Source organism: Xiphophorus maculatus, chromosome 21, assembly GCF_002775205.1.
Source record: "Xiphophorus maculatus strain JP 163 A chromosome 21, X_maculatus-5.0-male, whole genome shotgun sequence".
Taxonomy (NCBI): Eukaryota; Metazoa; Chordata; class Actinopteri; order Cyprinodontiformes; family Poeciliidae; genus Xiphophorus; species Xiphophorus maculatus.
The window spans coordinates 16,432,192-16,450,419 of NC_036463.1; the positions used below are offsets into that span (position 1 = coordinate 16,432,192).

At 42.5% G+C, this 18,228-nt stretch overlaps 1 protein-coding gene across 1 annotated transcript; it reads left to right on the forward strand.

The window, feature by feature from the left end:
- On the forward strand, window positions 1-17,510 carry slc22a17 (solute carrier family 22 member 17). Its single transcript, XM_005803687.3, has 10 exons — window positions 1-593; window positions 2,742-3,264; window positions 8,155-8,258; window positions 9,294-9,448; window positions 11,177-11,342; window positions 11,742-11,866; window positions 14,829-14,934; window positions 15,081-15,304; window positions 15,917-16,028; window positions 16,865-17,510. The coding sequence occupies exons 2-10, from the start codon at window positions 2,791-2,793 to the stop codon at window positions 17,139-17,141; spliced, it is 1,743 nt and encodes a 580-aa protein (XP_005803744.2). The 5' UTR covers window positions 1-593; window positions 2,742-2,790; the 3' UTR covers window positions 17,142-17,510.
- Window positions 17,511-18,228: the final 718 nt, after the last annotated feature.

An 18,228-nucleotide genomic window follows, 5' to 3' on the forward strand; every position in this document is an offset into this window, starting at 1 on the left:
ACGCCGTTTCCACGGTTTTAGCCGATTTTTCTCGAAGTGCTTCGCCGCCGGTGGAGCTGCTCCCTTTAAACGGGCAGCTTCTCCGCAGTTTCCCACCCGCTCTTTGTCCGCCAGGCGACGCGTTTCTTTTTACGGTGATGCCGCCCACGTTCATGGGTGGTGTGTTTTGGCTCCTGTCGTAATGTCGGCGCTCCGAAACTTGGACTGACACAGCCACACTGAACTAGGGAGCGGTGGCTGCTGGACTAAGGAGCGGGGAGTCCAGCGAGCATCTCTCCCCCCCCCCCCCCCCCCCCACACACCCCGGCGGCGGGGAGCATCACATGTCTAAGCGGCGGAGCTTCAGCTGAGCTCCGGACTGACATCAGTCCAGCGCCCTTGCCTGAAGCATCCGGAGGACGCCAGAAACCGAAGCCCTTCTTCTCCGGGACAGAAATGTCTGCTCTGTTATTAGAAGACGCAGGCTGGCACCGAGGCGCAGCTGAGAAACGGTGAATGCGGTGAAACTCTTGTCTCAACCCGCAATGTCATGGGTATATGGAAGAAACAACGGGCTCTTTCTGGCTCTCCTTCAACAGCCTTTTGATTCAACGGTAAGTGAAAGGTGCGCATTTTGTCTTAGGCGCCAGGCAGATGTAATAACATCTGTTTGTTGTGGTTTAGTTTTCCGGGGCAGGTGTCTCGACAGTGGCCCCTCCATCACGGCTGCTCTCTGTTTTCAGAGGCCAGCCGGCTTTGGCCCCGTGTGTTACATTCCTTCCACGTCCTTTCCCCTCCAACCTCCTGTAACAACAAAAAAAGAAAAGCTCTTATGTAACCCTGTGGGATTCCTTTTCTGTTAGACTTCCTGGTCCTGTCTAAAGAAAACACGGCAACTCCTGAAGGAGCCCCATGTGGACAGAAAGGCTGTCCCAATGCCAGATCAGAGCTCCCTGTACTCTGAAAACACGCAGCATGCTAATAATAAGTCACAATAAGGCTTTATTTAGGTATTTAGCTGAAGGTTAGCCGAGGGGGCCATCTCATGGCTTTGATTCTGCAATGGCATTTTCAGTGGCAATGTGGTAGGACAGGAACTTTGTACTGTCTGAACATAAAAGGCGTGACTGTGTTATGGATTGCACCATTTAGGCACGCGCAAGCAGCTGCTAAATACAGAAAACGTCACTGTAAATAATGTTTTTTTTTTTTATATATATATATGCCGTTGTTTGGCGCCCGCTCTAGCACAAGCGCCCCCTAAACCCACTTTTTGCGAAACTGACAGGATCAGTCCCTGCATTGTGCAGGTTTTGTTTAATCTGTGAGCTTTTGTGTTGGATGTGACGTTAAAAAAAAAAAATGGTGCAGGTTAGAGAGAAAACAAAACGAGCAACATCATAAGAAATAGATCAAACAAATAAACACTTTTTACCTTCAAAAGGGCAAATTGCTCACATGAGTAAATGGAGGAGTTTTCAGTGAGGTTTTGAATGTGATTCTCTCTCATGTTTTCTAGTGTGCAAACAGAAACTCGGAGAAGTGAGGTCTGGTAGCATCTGGAATAAGTTGCATTATGGGAAATGAAGGATCTACTTTTATTTGGAACATACATGGCTGCTCTCTTTTTTTAAAAAAAATTACCGTTTAACAAACAACACATGATATTGTTGTATCAATATCATGTGTTGATATTGATACAACAATAGCAGCATTGCGCTGCAAGGACCAGCGCAATGCGAGTAGGAAAAGAGAAACAGGAAAAAAGAAAGAGAACGTTTAAGGCTGTAACAACAAACATATAAAAGTAGGAAGTGCTTCAAATATTTAAAACAAAAATATATTTTGTTGGCAAATACAGGTTTAAAATATTTCGACGAGGAGGAATAAAGTCTGAGTTGGTGTGAAAAAGATCCAAACAGGGAGTAAAACTTTTCCACGTACAGTATTGTATATAATACTTAAGAAAACAATATTTATGACCTCTCAGAACATTTTCACTTGTTGTTGTATTGTTTTAACTTGACATTGAATGATTTGCAGAAGTAGAAATGTACCCCAAATAGGGCTGGTCAATAAATTACTAACCATATACTGTATATTGCAATAGATCAATATCGAAAGATAATACATCTGATAAAATATTCAGTAAGTAGAATATTGACCGAACTCCTATCGAGTACCGCACAACATTCTGGGAGATGTAGGCAGAGTACAGACTTTAGCTGCTCAGCCTGCCACTGCTATGCTAGCTGGGCAGCATCAACTCACTCACTCAGTAGTTACCTAGCAACAACCAGTTCAGTGACTCGCGCAGCCGCAGTTTGGGGTTTTGTCACCCTGCCTCATAGCCGCTAAGAAGTAAACGATCGTGGAGTGAAAACTGTGAATAAAATAGGAAAGAACACACCAGAAGCTTGGCAGTATTTGAGATTTTTAAAATAAAAAACTAATCAATAATTGTTGATATTGACAAGTGTCAGCGCTTCTATCGTGACAGGTTTTTTAAGATTCATTGTCCAGCCCTGAGTAAAAACAGTTATTTGCAAATTCCACTTCTTGGGTCGAGTAAAATGCCAACCAAAGTTTGTGGTTGTAACTATAAAAATGTGAAAGAGTTTGAGTTCTTTTCAAGATGCTGCTTGTCCTGTAAACGTCTGTTGGTTTTAGTGGCAGAGACAGACTTTTCTTTGCATCTTTCTGTATAGTTTTATAGTTTCTTGCTGTTGTTACTTATGACTGTGTGATTTGTTCGCTCCCAGAGCTCCGCCTCCCATTCTGCCTGAGGACCTCCGACCTTAACGACAAACGATGACCTCCCCTGACTCGCCTCCCCTCATCTCCCCCTCCCCGTGTCCGGCGCCACCCCCGTCCCTGCCCTCGTCCCCGGCTCCCTCCTCCCCGGCCCCGTCCTCCTCCTCCATCCCGGCCCCGCCCTCGCTGCCTCCCACGGGCGAGGTGATGGTGCTGGCTCTGGGCAGGAAGAAGCAGCGCGTGCTGATCGCGCTCTCCATCCTCCCCAACCTCTTCCTGGCCTTCCTGCTCTCCTCCGACCCCCTCATCACGCTCTCGCCGCCGCACCACTGCCGCCTGCCGGGCCCGTCGCCCTCGCCGGAGGCGCTGAACGCCTCCCTGCCCTGGGAGAAGGGGGCGCGGCCCGGGGAGACCGGGGGCCCGTCCCAGTGTAAGCAGTACGCCAACGGCAGCCAGTCGGCCGCGGTGGACTGCGAGTCCGGGTGGGACTACAACGTGACGGAGGGGCTGAAGAACAACATCGTCACCGAGGTAACGCTTCAGCCTAGCTGCTCACCTGTCAAAGTCTTTTCTTTTAGTTAGGATTTAGAGTTTATATGCTGAGAAACCTCTTTTTCCCCCCCCCCACCCGTCTCTACTGCAGAGTCCTGAGCTTGCAGCTTTACTTTCTGCAGAGTTGTACTAACCTTTGATTCAGCTTCACAAACTTATTTAACCTCAAGAACGACCGGATAAATCTCACATGCAGCAACACGGGAACATTAGTGTTTTCCGGGTTTTAAGGTCAAGTCATGTTTATTTATGTAGCACATTTCAGCAACAAGGCAGTTCGAAGAGTGCTACATCGTAAAAACATCATACAGTCACCATTTATGAAACGAGCAATAAACATCACATTCTATCAAATGCCATCATCAAAATCATCAATCATATACAACATTGAGCATATAGTTTCACTTATTACTAATCAAAGGTAGCTCTAAACAGGTGGGGTTTTTAGCCTTGATTTAAAGGAACTCAGTGTTTCGGCTGTTTTGTAGTTTTCTGGAAGTTTGTTCCTGATTAGAGGAGCATAGGAACTAAACGCTGCTTCTCGGTGTTTGGTTCTGGTCTTGTTTAAACAGGACGACATACAGAACATTCCAGACAACCTTCGGCTTCCATTCATTTGAAGTACAATAAGAAAACAAAATGCACAGAGCTTCGGCTCTTCCTAAACGGTGAAAAGCAGTTTTGCTGTGTTTTTTTTTTTAGCGCAAGATTTATTTATTGTGAAAATCTTCCTCTGAGTTTGGCTATGTCATTTATCAAAAGTCAGGAAAATTCCTGACATCCTTTTGGTTCACCAGCCCACCTCCTCCATGGTGTGGAATGATTTTTCTAAATTGATAAATGTTGTTGATTCTAATTTACTGAAACATACACAGAAGCAAGGGAACAAAGGTGTGTGCAGTCACTATCTTTAAAATCAGCCACCTGTTTCATGCAAATCATTTCCCTTTAGCTAAGAATATGTAGAAAACACAAAGTCTCAGTCATTTGGATAAGCTAAAAAAAAAGTTTAATAAAGACGTAACCTTTAGAGGTAATAAAAAAACACCTCTAATGATATCAGGAATTGCGTTACTACCAGTTGATATTTAATTTTAAGATGCCCTGAATTATTGCTGCTTGGGAGAAATAAGCTTAAAATATTTCAGAATCTTGGATAAATTATGATAAATATATCTGACATGTTTCTTGTATATAAAGCTGCTTTTGTTTGCAAAACAGCTTTGACGAGTAAATGTTAAAACAGCTTGCCTTAGCAGAGGAGATCATTTAACATTTCACTGTTTGAATAGGATAAAAACCATCAGGCTGTTCAGTTTGTTCAAGACTTGTTGAAGTGCCAAGTGCTCTTTTGCACAGCTCAGAGCTTTTATGAAAGCCCATATTTAATTTTGTTCATTTCATTGTTTCCCCATAACAGCATACAACTTAACAAGGCAGCCTTTCTGTTGGCTTTAAAGCAGATTAGAGTGATAAAAAAGAAACTCAAGCCACATACTTCAACAAAACGTGTGCTACGAATGAAGAGGAATGCCTTTTTTTTTGTTCTTTGTGTTTTCAACATGAAACACAACAAACTGAGCAAGTTTAGGTCCTGTTCTGTGTTACTTTGGTAACACTAAAGCACATGAATATAATGTGGATAGTCTTAAAAGCAGTTCTGTCTTTTAACTTTTTTTTTTGTACCCCTCCAGGGGGTCTTTTGTGGGCTCTAGTGTCCCTCATATGATAGTAGGCTGACAGGAAACAGGGAAGGAGAGGGGGGAAGACATGCGGCAAATGTCGTCGGGTCCAGGAGTCGAACCCACGACGGCTGCGTCGAGGACTCAAGGCCTCCAAATACGGGTCGCGCTAACCACTACGCCACCACGGCACGCCCCGTCTTTTAACATTTTAAGACAGAAAGTCTGCTCAAGTCAGGTGGTTCTGCCTTTTGGCAGTTCTGGTGGAACCGTTTGGGTCTGAGGGGTCTGACGGCGACCTGTGGAGGTCGATGATTATCTCCACGACGTTTAGGTTCGAACCCTTATTCAGAAGACTTTTATTTAGATCATTGTGCGAAGAGGAATTTGGAGGAACATGTTTGGAATGCCCAAGATGAGAATTTCCATTATCACAGAGGACGATCCTGATCACAGAGGGAGAGCTGCTGCGCTGATATAGGTGGAAACTGAGGCATTAAATAAAATAAAAGCATGCAGGGTAGATAACTTCTTTAACAGCTTTCCTCTGTTTCTGTTTACATGTGCAAGATTAATAATTTTGCTCCCCAGCGTCGAGCACCTAAACCTCAAGGACACGGCTTTGTGTCTCCAACCTTTCAGCCGACCTCTCTCCTGAAACTAACTGTAATTGCAGCTGCTACTTTCCCAAATACGTCCGCAGACCTCGGTAGCTCCCTGTTTATGAATAACTCTTCATATATTTCTGCTGCCTCCGCACCACACACCACATATTTACAACAGTCTCGGTCCGTGCCCTCTGGCGATCACTCCATTTTTCCATTTCTGACCATGCTGCTGTAAGAACCCCACCCAGTCCTCCAGTCCACGGTATGAGGGCAGTGTGCTGGTGATCCACCCACACCACTGCAGCAAACGGAAGATTCTCAAGCGCTGCCAAGGGAGGCATTTGGATGCAAAAGCGTCCGTGTTGTAACAGCAGTGTTCACACTCAGGTTTACAGGCAGGATGCTTCGCTCTCTCTGTGTGTTTGCGTGTGTGAGATCTCTTCCTCCTTCCTGTGCAGCTTCACTGTGCTGAGGTGGGTTGCAGTGTGTTTAAAGTAAGACAGGACAAGCTCCTGATCAGCTCCAGATCAATCCGTATTGCCTGTTTCCACAGAGTATAACCCCTCTGAGGATGTAGGTGGGTCTACAGTGCCTTTCAGAATGTTTTTACCCCTTAAACTCGTGCACATGTTGCTAACCTCAAACTATATCATTGGGATTTTTTGTTTGTTTGTTGTAGACCAAAACAAAGTAGTGCACAATTAGAAAAGGAAGAAAAAATGACATTTGGTTTTCAAAGGAAAATGTTGACGCTAGTTAAACTAGGTGGAAGAATGTCTGACCTGCAATTTTCTGGTTCATTTTTATATTCAGAGCTTTGACTGGGTCATTCTGACACATAACATCCTTAACCTCTGCCCCCGTCTCTTTCTTTTGCCCCAACCTCCATCAGGTTTTCTGTCAGTATTGTTCCTTGTTCAGCTCTCTGCAACCTTCCCATCCACTTTGTCCAGTTCCCCATCAGAATGAAAGCATCACTAAATACAGATGCTGCCACCACCTTGTTTTTCTTTGCGGGAACGGTGGTGTGTTCAGAACGATGTACGGCGATGCTTTTCCCTCACACACTGTTTATTATTGGTCTCGTCTGACTAGACCACCTTATTGTTGTGTCTCCTGTGTGGCTTTGGGAAACTCATCTGGTTTACAGAGTCTACAAAAGAATCATTTTTTATCTCAGCACGTTGTCCCACCTGATCTCTGGATGTCTGTAGCTCCTCCAGATTTACCATCAGCAGTTTGACAGCTTCTCCGATGATTTTTTTTTTTCCTTTCCCCACTCATCGGTTTAGGTGGACCGCCATGTTTTCAGATAATAAACTAAACAATTCTGATTTAGTACTAAATACATTATAGTGGGGGATTTTATTATTCATGTTGATATCCCAAATGTAGTTTTTAAGGCTTACTTAGATTCATTTAGCTTTACTCTAATTCCCACTCACTCTGGTCATCACACTTTCGACCTTGTGCTGACATATGATGTGTGAGAAAATAACTGCACTTCCGCATAACTCTGTCCTGTCTGAACATTTTTCAACAACCTTTGAGTTTATTTTAACTTGGTGTGCCAAACCTGAGAGAAAAATGTAATTATAGTAAATCTTGGTGGCATTTATTGTGACAACATCATGGTCTTCATGGTGATGTTGGTTCTCTTTAACAAACTGAGGCCTTCACAGAACAAATGAGTTCACGCTGAGATGAAATTACATAAATATGAAGAGAAAGAAATGTAAACTAGAGCCGACCCGGAGATTCTTTGTTTGGGAGTCGTCCAAACTGAGCCGGACAGGCTCTCATCTTGCTCAGAGGTGGCAGCTTTATGCCTGACTGCAGGTTTCTTTCTGCTCCCACCAAACCAGTCCGGTGAGTCTCTGAACTCGTTTGTACTCATTCCCGCTCCGCTCCTGTCGTGCAAAGCGTTCCAGGCACATGAGAGACATGCGACGTCCCACCGCCCTTTGTCCAGCCAGCTTGCGCCGTTGTGATCTCGTTACTCGGCAACGAGATCACAACGGCTGACGGGCCTTTTTCTGTTCCGCTGCACGGTTTCCAGTCATGTGAGGCCTCTTAATGTTTAGCCCTGTCCTTGAACTCCCTACAGACCGGATCATTAGAACCGTGTCATTCCCCCCCACATCCTCCAGCAGAGCTCAGCTGTAAATGCAAATCAGTGGATCAATTTGGGGAGATGAAACTCTGAACCGAGAGCGGAAATCTGGTGTTTTAAACAAATGTGCTTGGACTTTCTATCTTTGCTTGTATGTGACCACACTGCACTTTCAGCACAGTTATTTACTTTTACATTACATAAAAGAATCAGAGCTTCCTGTATTTGCCCAATAGGAGTTAATCCTTCTTTTGTATCCTTCTAGACTTCTTGAACTCCAGACCTGTATTAAGTTTGGTTTCACTGATGTTTTACTTCTTAATCATTAACTAGAGCTTTCTGTTCATATGGTGTGTCCATCTTTTGATACTCTTGGTGCTTATTGACTCTGACCTTTCTAAGAATCATAAATACTGGTCCTGACTCAAGCAGATCATCTCTGACAGACCTCTCTCCATCTGTCCAGTGGGATCTGGTGTGTGGCCAGTACTGGCTGGTTCCGGTGGAGGAGGTGTGCTTCATCCTGGGCGTTCTGACTGGATGCCTCAGCCTGGGCTACACAGCTGACAGGTAAACTTAACAACGTTCTCTCACATCCATTTATTCTGATGTGTAGTGTAGTTCTTTAAAGACAGTTGGACCTTTGTTTCTTAGTTTTATTTTTGTTTTTTAATTCTTTTTATTTCATTCATTCTTTTACTTTCTTTCTCTCTCTCATATTCTTCCTTTGTTTCTTGCATCACTCAAGTTCATGCATAAGTGAAGGAAGGCGAGGGAATACTTTTGGTTGTTTAGTTTACCAAACCTTTTATAAAACTTGGTGGTGACAAAATCATGCTGTATGGATGCTGGTCGGATTTGACGCGAAGCTGGTTGGAATATTTAAAAACAAACCTTGCATCATTTTTCCCTCTGCTTGCAATTATCCCGTCATGTATCACAGAAACTGAAATAATTTGCATTAGAGCTTGTGATTAAAACAGCACAAATCATGGACTTCAAGTTCTTTCTTCTTTATTTTAATTACTGTAAGAAACTGGAATGTGATGTTTACTAAAGTAGACCTCACCGATGTGCGACGAAGTAATTAGCCCTAATAGGTCATCAGCTGTGGCTGACTTTTTTTTTTAAAGCTCCATCCACACCCCCACAATGCACTGCAACCTTCAGCTAACCGAACTGGTCTGCATCTGCTGTGTAACTGGAAGGGCCAAGCTGGGAGAGCGATGATGTCATTTCAATCAGCTAATAGCCCTCATTCATTTCTTGGCTAGCTGCATTGCATGCGTTTGTTAATGCCAGTAATTTAATGCTGCCTCCTCAGGGCTCCCGAAGCAGAGCCTACAACAGGAACGAGACACTGCCAAACCGCAAATCAGCCAAACATCAGCAAATTATCACAATGATTTATAGTCAGGGTTGACTAGTTCTCCTTAGTTTTCAAGAAGGTATAATTGAAATTTGTCTTGAGGATAAACGATTTTCACTTAAATCAACTCGGTGCACAAATACTAGCTGTTTTTTTTTTTTTTCCAACATTAAAGGTTTAACTATGTTGGTAGTTATGTGTCTCAGCTGCAACTTTGTGTCTCCGTGGTTCTGCAGGCTGGGCAGGTCCAAGACCCTGCTGATCTCTCTGACTCTGTCGGTGGTGTTTGGGGTGCTGGTGTGTGTCTCTCCGTACCCTTCCATCTTCATCGTCATGCGCTTCTGCCTGGCTGCTGCCAGCGCAGGGGTCTACCTAACTCTGTACATCGCCCGTAAGTATACCCAGTTATATACGTATGATCCAAGAAATATGCCAGACAGACATTTCTACAAAGCAAATAATCCAGTGGGTCTCTCTATTATTATTTCTTTTGATTTGTTGACAGCAGCAGGAGGCTTTTCTCTGTAAAACAGGAACTGCTTTCAGGACTGGTTGTGAAAACTCTGAAAACGTCACAAATTGATGAGGCTTAATAAGCTATGGAGACTTGTGACATGTAAATAATTGCTAACTAGAGCATAATTAAAAGGGATCTTAGTCCATGGCTGATGAGATGGATGCTTAAAGTTTAATTTACTCTTGATATAATACTTTTTAAAACTACTCCATATTTTGTTACACTCCAACCTCAAGCCTGAATTTTTTTGTTGATTTTAGATCATAGACCAACATAATGGGGCATGTAGTGTATAGTTATGGATTGGAAGGACATCTATACATGGGTTTTCCTAATCTTTTCCTAAAAAAAAAATCTGAAGCGTGTGGCATGCATTTGTATTTGGCCCTTTTTACTCGTATCATAAAATCAAATGGCATAACTGAAAACCTAACAAGCTACAGCAGTCCACCTAAGCTGGCAAGGTAACTCTAGAGGAGCTGCAGATACCCAGAGCTTAGGTGGGAGAATTTGTCGACATGGCAACAAGAAAAAACAACAATGCAGAAAGAAAGCCATAAGACATCCTATTTAGGGTTTTTTCCCAAGCGAGTAAGCAAATATAAAAGAAGATTGTTACTCTCACTTGAAACCAAAATATTTTTTTTTGACCTACTTGGAAAACTTAAAACTCCATCATCCTGAACACACCACTCTCACTGTGTAAGATGGTGGTGGGAGTATCATGCTGTGGGAATGCTTCTTCAGCAAGGATAGAGAAGCTGGTTGAAGCCGATGAGGAAATGCTTGGAGCTAAATGCAGGACAATCCTGTAAAAAGACATGAGACTGAGGTTCAGCCAAAGCTACCATCACTTGGTTTACATTAAAGCATGTATTAGAATGGCCCAGTCAAAGTCCAGACCTTAATACAATTAGAATATGTGGCATGACTTTTAAATAGATGGGAATAAACTCGTCCGATCAACTTTAACTGATGTGTACAGCTGATAGAGACAAACCTTCAATGACTTGATTCACAAAAGGGAGACTCTACAAAAGAATTAAAAGCATGCCGCACTTCTCAGATTTTTTCCAGAAAAAATCAGTGAAAGCAATGAATCCTTCCCTTACATTCCACAGCTTTGTGCTGCTTTGTACTAATGCACCACATCAAATCTCCTTAACGTTTGTAGTTACAAAGTGACAAAAAGGGAAACAGTTCAATGGGTGTCAATACCTTTATTATTATTATTATTATTAATTTAAAGTTGTTTTTTTTTTACACATTACTCATACATACAAACAAACAAACAAACACATAAGGACACCCTGACGTTTGCCTGTTTGTAGCAGTAAATGTTTTCATCCGGCTCAGACTGGTGTCTCAGCTCAGACTCGCCTACTTAAATCTCCATAATCAGCTTTTAACTGGCACTCGGAGCTAGCGTCAAAAGACCGAATTTGTAAATATCAGCGTGCAATTACTCAGCTGGTTTAACACGCACAAAGAGTGGGACACGTTTGTAAGTCAAAAAGCTCTTGCGAGTGCGGGTGAACCGTGGGAAAATAAGCACCTCAGAGCAGCGGAGATCAGAAGCAGTGATGTTTTCTTGCACGGCAGGTCTGGAGCTGTGCGAGCCGTCGCTCAGGCTTGTGGCGACCATGCTGGCTGGGTTCATGTCCGTGGCAGGGGAGCTGCTGCTGCTGGCCGTGGCCCTCGGCTGCCAGTCCTGGAGGGGCCTGCTGGGAGCCGGGGTGGCCCCTTTGACACTCTTCCTCAGCTACGGGTACGACCGCTCACCCCAATTGATAAATCATTGAGTCTGTATTAAAAGGACCCGTGTCCTACGGCCAGCTGGCTTGCAGACAGCTTTGTCAGATTGTATCGATCTACTCCTTGCTCGCGTCAAGACACATTAGGACCACTTTATTCAATGGGCCAGGTTTCCATAAGACTCCAGCAAGCCCTCGCCGCTCCTTCTAGCCAAATTAAACGAGATTATCAGCAGATTTGCGGCAATAATCCGCAAAATTTAATAAGAAAGGATTAAAGTTTTGCACCACTTGCTGACTTGTTTATTTCTTTGGCTCGTGGAATAAATCGGTGCCGCAAAAGCTCCCGGCCTTTCAAATAATTCCCTTTGAGGCTGAAGGGTGATTATGTGTTGGGTTTCCCCCTCCTGCAGTGTTCCCGGTGTGTTTCCAGAGTCCCCTCGCTGGCTCCTCCTGTCGGAGCGATCCGCGGACATGAACGCGTTCAGCGAGAGGAGGAACTCCAACAGGGACTTGAGGGACGACGAGAGCTTCACAGGTGTGTTTACAAAGTCTAGTGATGTGAGCCCGTGTTCAGTTTGCGGAGCCTGCACTATTTCACTTTTCATTTTATTTCATTCACTTAATAAATATGAACAACTAAAAGGAATCGGGAATGAAAAAGAGAAGGAAGAAGCATCTAATATCTGCTCCCTATTCACACAAAGAGAAGATTAGCTATTGAACTCAGAAGACTGTCAGAGACATTTGAAATGCACCAAAAATACACAACAAAATATCAGCTTATTTAATGGCATATTGCTTCATCATAATAATTCTCAGATCTCACTATCAACATTGTTCCACAAACTGAAAACCTTTAGTTAAAATTCATATTTCCATCATCACCGTTCTAAACTCATACGTATTTTCTTTCGCTTTTTACAAATATAGTTTCGTTTGGAGAAAAAAAAGCGCCTTTAGCTTACATTTTAATACATTGTACTCTATCAATTCATTAAGATTCAAAACATTGAAGTGTTTAAATATGGGGTTTGTGCAACGTCTGCATCCAAAATATTTACATTACCATTAAGTGTGGCATTTTTAAATTAGGATTTCAAAATGAAAGTCTGTCTGGTTTAAAGTTGTTTTAGTGAGATGCCAGAGAAAACGTCACGAGTTTTGATCAGAGATCAGCTGTGTTGCTTCTCTGCAAACTGTTTCTGCTTCCTTACAGCTGCTTCCTTATTCCCCCATTTATGCAAAAAGAGAAATTCAGCTGTGTGGACTGTTGAGCTGCAGGCTGTCCAAGCAGAATGCCTGACTAATATCACCGTTTTATACCTCTCATTCCACAAAAACCAGACTGCCAAAAATATGCCTAATACAACTGAGGTTTATTTTATATATTTGTTTGAGGCTTTGCCACGTAATCACATTAATACATGTTATAGATAACATTGTCAAAACTTTAACAATCAGTGTCACACTCACTGCTGCAGGTATAATTGTTAATTTCATGTTTAAAACAGAACCAGTTAAATAATGTTTTAGATATTTTTTATGTAAATATGCAGTGAATGCCAAGTTATAATCAAGGATTTGCTAAATGCATTTGCTTCCTGCTTTAAAATGCAACAATAATGTGCCATAATGACATGTGGCGGCTGTAGAAGACAATTTAAGTCAGGCTTTATTTACATATAAACATGTTTACAGGATAGAAGCAGATGTTTCCATTATTGCTTCTGTTTTGTCAGCTTAGCTCTGACTTTAACATTCTTATCCTCCACAAACCTCACTGCTTCATTGTCTTAGTAGATGGGAATAAACCATATTGTCAGTAATTACGTATGGGAGTTATGTTTTGGTATCTCAAACAAGTGAAACTGTTTTCTGATTTGTGCGGCATGAGGAAATTAGTTTAGCCCTGTGTGTTTCCTAAAACAAAGATGGAGACAGGTTCATGTTTTGTCTAGCGTGTGACGTAAGAAGTGGCAAAAAAAAAAAAAACATACAAAAGATCGAAATGTAGGTAGTTTTATTTTTTCTAATGGGATCCTTGTTGAATAAATATGTGTTGAAGAAACATTAGTCGTACAACTATGCCACAGTAACTGTGCTAAAGAAATCTCTGCCATTAATTCACAACAAATCTTTGTATACAAACATGAAAAATTGTCTAAATATATCTGAGAACTCTTTGTATTTGAGAGGAGTGGGACATTTTAATGTATGAAATGTGTAGGAACCTTGATTTGATCTAAAAATGATGACTCAATAACTTGGTTAGTGGAAACATGCACAGCACTCAAAATCACAGACACTTTCAACATAAGACATTTTTCTATCAGTGACATTTCTAAGAGCAGAATAAGCCCGCTCATGCTGAGCCGAGTTCTGCTTAAGGTTCTTCCTGTTAAAAAGGCGTTTTCCTTTCCACTGAAATCAACTGCTTTTAATACTCAGTAGTGTGACGTTTTTATTATCTTTTTACTGTATTCTATTTCTTATTTTTTTCCCCCTGTTTTATCTTATTACACCCATTGTAAAAGAACTTTGATTAAACTAGTGGTTATTGTAAAAGGCTATACAAATAAATGTGTTACTATTAACAGTCCTCTGTAGGGCTGTTGTAAACGAATATTTTAGTAATCGAGTAATCTATCGATTATTCGTACGATTAATCGAGTAATCGGGTAAAAAAAAAACATAACGGCAGTATTACTATCGCATATCAACATGAGTCCAGTTTTTCACATTTGAGCTTCCCTAACAATAACTTTTCTGTAGTTTAGAAAATTAACATGTAACAATAATAGCTCATTCTCTTAGTTAACCTGAAGAAATATTATACAAAAATCTATATATATTTATATTCAATTTAATAATAAAGAGGCAGGCTCACAAATACGCTTATAAAAATGTCTAAACTCCAGCTTTTGGTTTATGAGTTCATCGCCAATCAATTTAATAGATGAACTCTCTCCTTGCCCAGACATTTATAGCTTTTGTGTTCATGTTAGCGACGGGATTTGACACCTTTTGTTTGTCACACACAGAAACATACATCAGCTATTTGTTGAGACCGGGATGATATGAAATACATTTTCCGGTTCGTCCGTAAAGCTACACTTACGTTAAACATCTAATGCGCAGCTGCCGGCAGTGTTCAATCTATCCGCTGAATAGAAGGTGAAATACACCTTCATCGCTTCGAGGCAGATACATTTTCCACAAGGAATTTTAATAATCAAGTTACTCCAATCACTCGAGGAATTGTTTCAGCCCTAGTCAGCAAATTCTCATCCAGGAGTTTTTCTTACTAAATCAGTGACTCAGTGGTACAAGCTGGGTGTACTTTAACAGAAAACTGACAGCCTAAAAAAAACATTTTCCCCTTTCTGAAGCGGTTTAAAACAATATGTCCGACTCCTTGTTGTAGCTTTGGCGTGTATTCTAGGAAGGCAGGGGCTGTACGGTTGGACTTTGATGGTTTTGGTCCCGTTGTTCCGCAGAGTTGGACTCGGAGCCGGCGCCCTCCTCCCGCCCCCACCTGTCCTTCCCCGAGCTTTTCCACAGCAAGAACATCTGGAAGAACATCTGCGTCCTCGGCTTCACCTCGTAAGTCAGCCCGCACTAATTTAGCGCCGGGACAGTGTTTTGTGTCAGTGCAGCGCTTTGTTTACAGGCATGCTGCAGTCTCGTATTTCATCCCTGCAGCCTTGTGATGGACTCTAAACTCTTCCCCCCCCGTCCTCTCTCCTCAGATTCATCTCTCATGGCATTAGTCACTGCTACAGCTCTTTCCGTGGTGACGTCAGAGGCACCGCCCCCAGCTTCTACTGGACGTACCTGCTGTCCGTGAGCGCTGGGGGCGGGGCCTGGGTGCTGCTCTGGGCGACAGTGGACAGGTGCGGTCGCCGTGGCATCCTGCTCCTGTTCATGACGACGACGGGCCTGGCCTCCTTGATCCTCCTGGGACTCATGGAGTGTAAGCTGACTTTTAGCGGGCAGCAGGGGGCTTTGTCTTGTTTTTTTTTTTTTTAAATTATTAGTATTTTGCATAAACCTACACTCAAACAGCAGAGACTATTAATAGTCCAACAAGGTGGAAACAGGATCTCTTCATCTCCTGCTGCTAGGAAATGATTAAATGAGGCTTATGTTGGGATTAAAGTCCTACCTTTAATGAAGGAGATTTAATTTTAGCCCATATTCATCTGCAAGATCAAACTGAACTTCATCCATTATGAAAACGATAAACGGCACACCCGTCTGATTGGTTCGTGGAAAAGTCCGACCTATACACTTTGTTTTTCCGTTGCATTGTGGAAACACACATTTCAGAATCTCTGTCTCCCCCTAGTGGCTGATAAATAACACAACTCCTGGTTTATGTAGGACACTGCAGTGAGAGCAAAGTCAAAGCTGTGTCAGAAACTGTGCTTTTATCACTCATCAACAGCTATCAAAGTGCTGTTTAGACTGCTGGGTGGGTCTTTGTTCCTTTATAAGCTGAAGGGAGTCGAGCTGACTGAGTCGATTCAATCGCAAGAGACTCGTCGCCTTCATGTTGTCAACTTTCTCTTCTCTTTCCTGACAGATCTCAGTGAGACGGCCATCACGGTTTTCTCAGTGCTGGGTCTTTTCTCCTCCCAAGCCACTGCATCGCTCTGCATCCTCTTCACCGCAGAGATCATGCCCACCATCATCAGGTAACAAACACACTGACAGAGCACTACTTTCAAAGCTTGGAACATTAGAAATGCAGCAAATCACGAGGGAGCAAAGGATATGTCGTGTCTGTGGGGACCAGCATAAAAGTGCTTGAATTTCAATGAGGTGTTTTCAAGGTTTAGAAAGTGCTGGATTTCTGTTTAAAGTCCTTGAAAGTGCTTGATGTTCAAACTACACGGTTCTGTAATGCAGGGCAATTTAACTAATTCAAATATTTTTAGAATACAAGGACAAAAGTTTCCAAAAATCTCTAAAAAAAGTGTTCTCGCTAGGTTTTCTGGTATTTAGCAAATAGAAGCAAGATATACAAACCCGTGTGGATTACAGGAAATCCTAAATTTATTGAACCCCTACTGTGTCATCCCATCAACCCAGGTGTCTGCAGCTAAACCTCATTTAGTCAATAATGTCACATGACAAATTGAAGAAAAACAACTTATAATTTTTGACAAATTTCCACTTTTAAGAAACTCCTTTTTGCTATTTTTGAGTTTTTACATGTTGATAATTGTGGAAACCTGTGAAACAATGGCAAGAAAAATGGGTAAGAAAATATCACTAGTCGGTTTAGTGTTATTGTGAAAATTCAATGCTATTATTTCTTGAAACGACAATAAAAATAGCTAAAACCTACATTTATCATCTCAGCCATATTTAAAAACATGAATTACTTCTTTACCATTTCTTGTTAAAGTTATATAGAGCCAGACCTTCAATCTGTCAAAAAAAAACAACAAAAAAAAGTAATTCAAATGTGTTATTGGATCCAAAACGAAGGTGTTGAGGATGAGTGTGTGTGTCGGTGTGTTTCTAGGGGCACCGGTGTGGGCGTGGTGCTCGCCCTGGGCTGCGTGGGCCGCCTCAGCTCCCCGATCATGGACCTGCGGAACCACTACGGCTACTTCCTGCACCACGTCATCTACTCGTCCCTGGCGCTCCTGGCCGTGCTCTCCATCCTGCTGCTGCCCGAGAGCAAGAGGAAGCCGCTGCCTCAGACGCTGGGCGACGGGGAGCAGTACAGGCGCCCCCCACTGGGCCGGAGGAGGAGGGACAACGTGCCGCTGCTGGCCACCCCAAACCCAGAGACCTAAAAGAAGGCCGCCGCAGCGGCGCCACGCAAACAGATCCCCGTCTTTCGTGTTTGTTCACAGGACTAGAGAGAGACGTAGCAATATGGAGACAAACAGGAGGACGAATGGAGATGAAAAGGGCTGTAACGGACTTTATGCTTCCTAACATATCACACTCTTTGTCATTCCAGACGCAGACAGACTGCTTGAGCTGCCTCAGACTTCACATCTCTCGGTTTTTTTCCCAAACACTTAGATTTACTTCTGAACATTAACAACATCCACGCACATTCAGGACGCTCTTCATTTTCTGTCATGAGACACACCAGCATTCAGCTACACTTCTGCGTCTGTGTGTCTGTGGTAGAGCCTGCATCCTATATATATATATATATATATATATATATATATATATATATATATATATATATATATATATATATATATATATATATATATATATGTTACTTGCGGATCAACTCTCAAATCTGGGGCCGTGGAGCCTGATGGGGAACAGCAGCTGTAACAGGAAAAAAAAAGCATTGTAAATACTACTAGGTTTTAGTTTCTTTGGGGCATCTGAGTTTTGTTTTAATGCCAGACTCGGTGGCTGGAGCAATCCAGTATGCTATACAGCGGGGCGAAGAAGAGAACTTTGAATATTCTGCTTTGTAATATTAACGACTTAATCGGACCAAAGTCTTCGAGTTTAGGGGGACAGGCCTGTGGACATAAATCACATATTCTGATCAGAAACGTCTCAGTAAAGACGGTGGAAAAATCTGGCCTGGAGCTAGAAATATTTAAACTATTTATGTCGTCGTTAAGTTTAATCAGTAAGTTATCCTGACACTTTGAATCTTAATTATGAAGCTGAATTGGATCCATGTAAGCCTTCCATTCATCCCGGATGTCAACCATGAAACATTCCTGTCTGCATGTTTGAAATCACAGAAGGGCTCGTTTTCTCTGCGTTTCCTCCGACTTGATGCCTCTAGATCAGTTGTGTCGGCTGTCAGCTGATGCTAGATTGACACAAACAAACCGCAGTAGAGGAGTTGATCATGTTTATAGGCATATAAACATTGGTCTTTAGTGGAACGAGAGG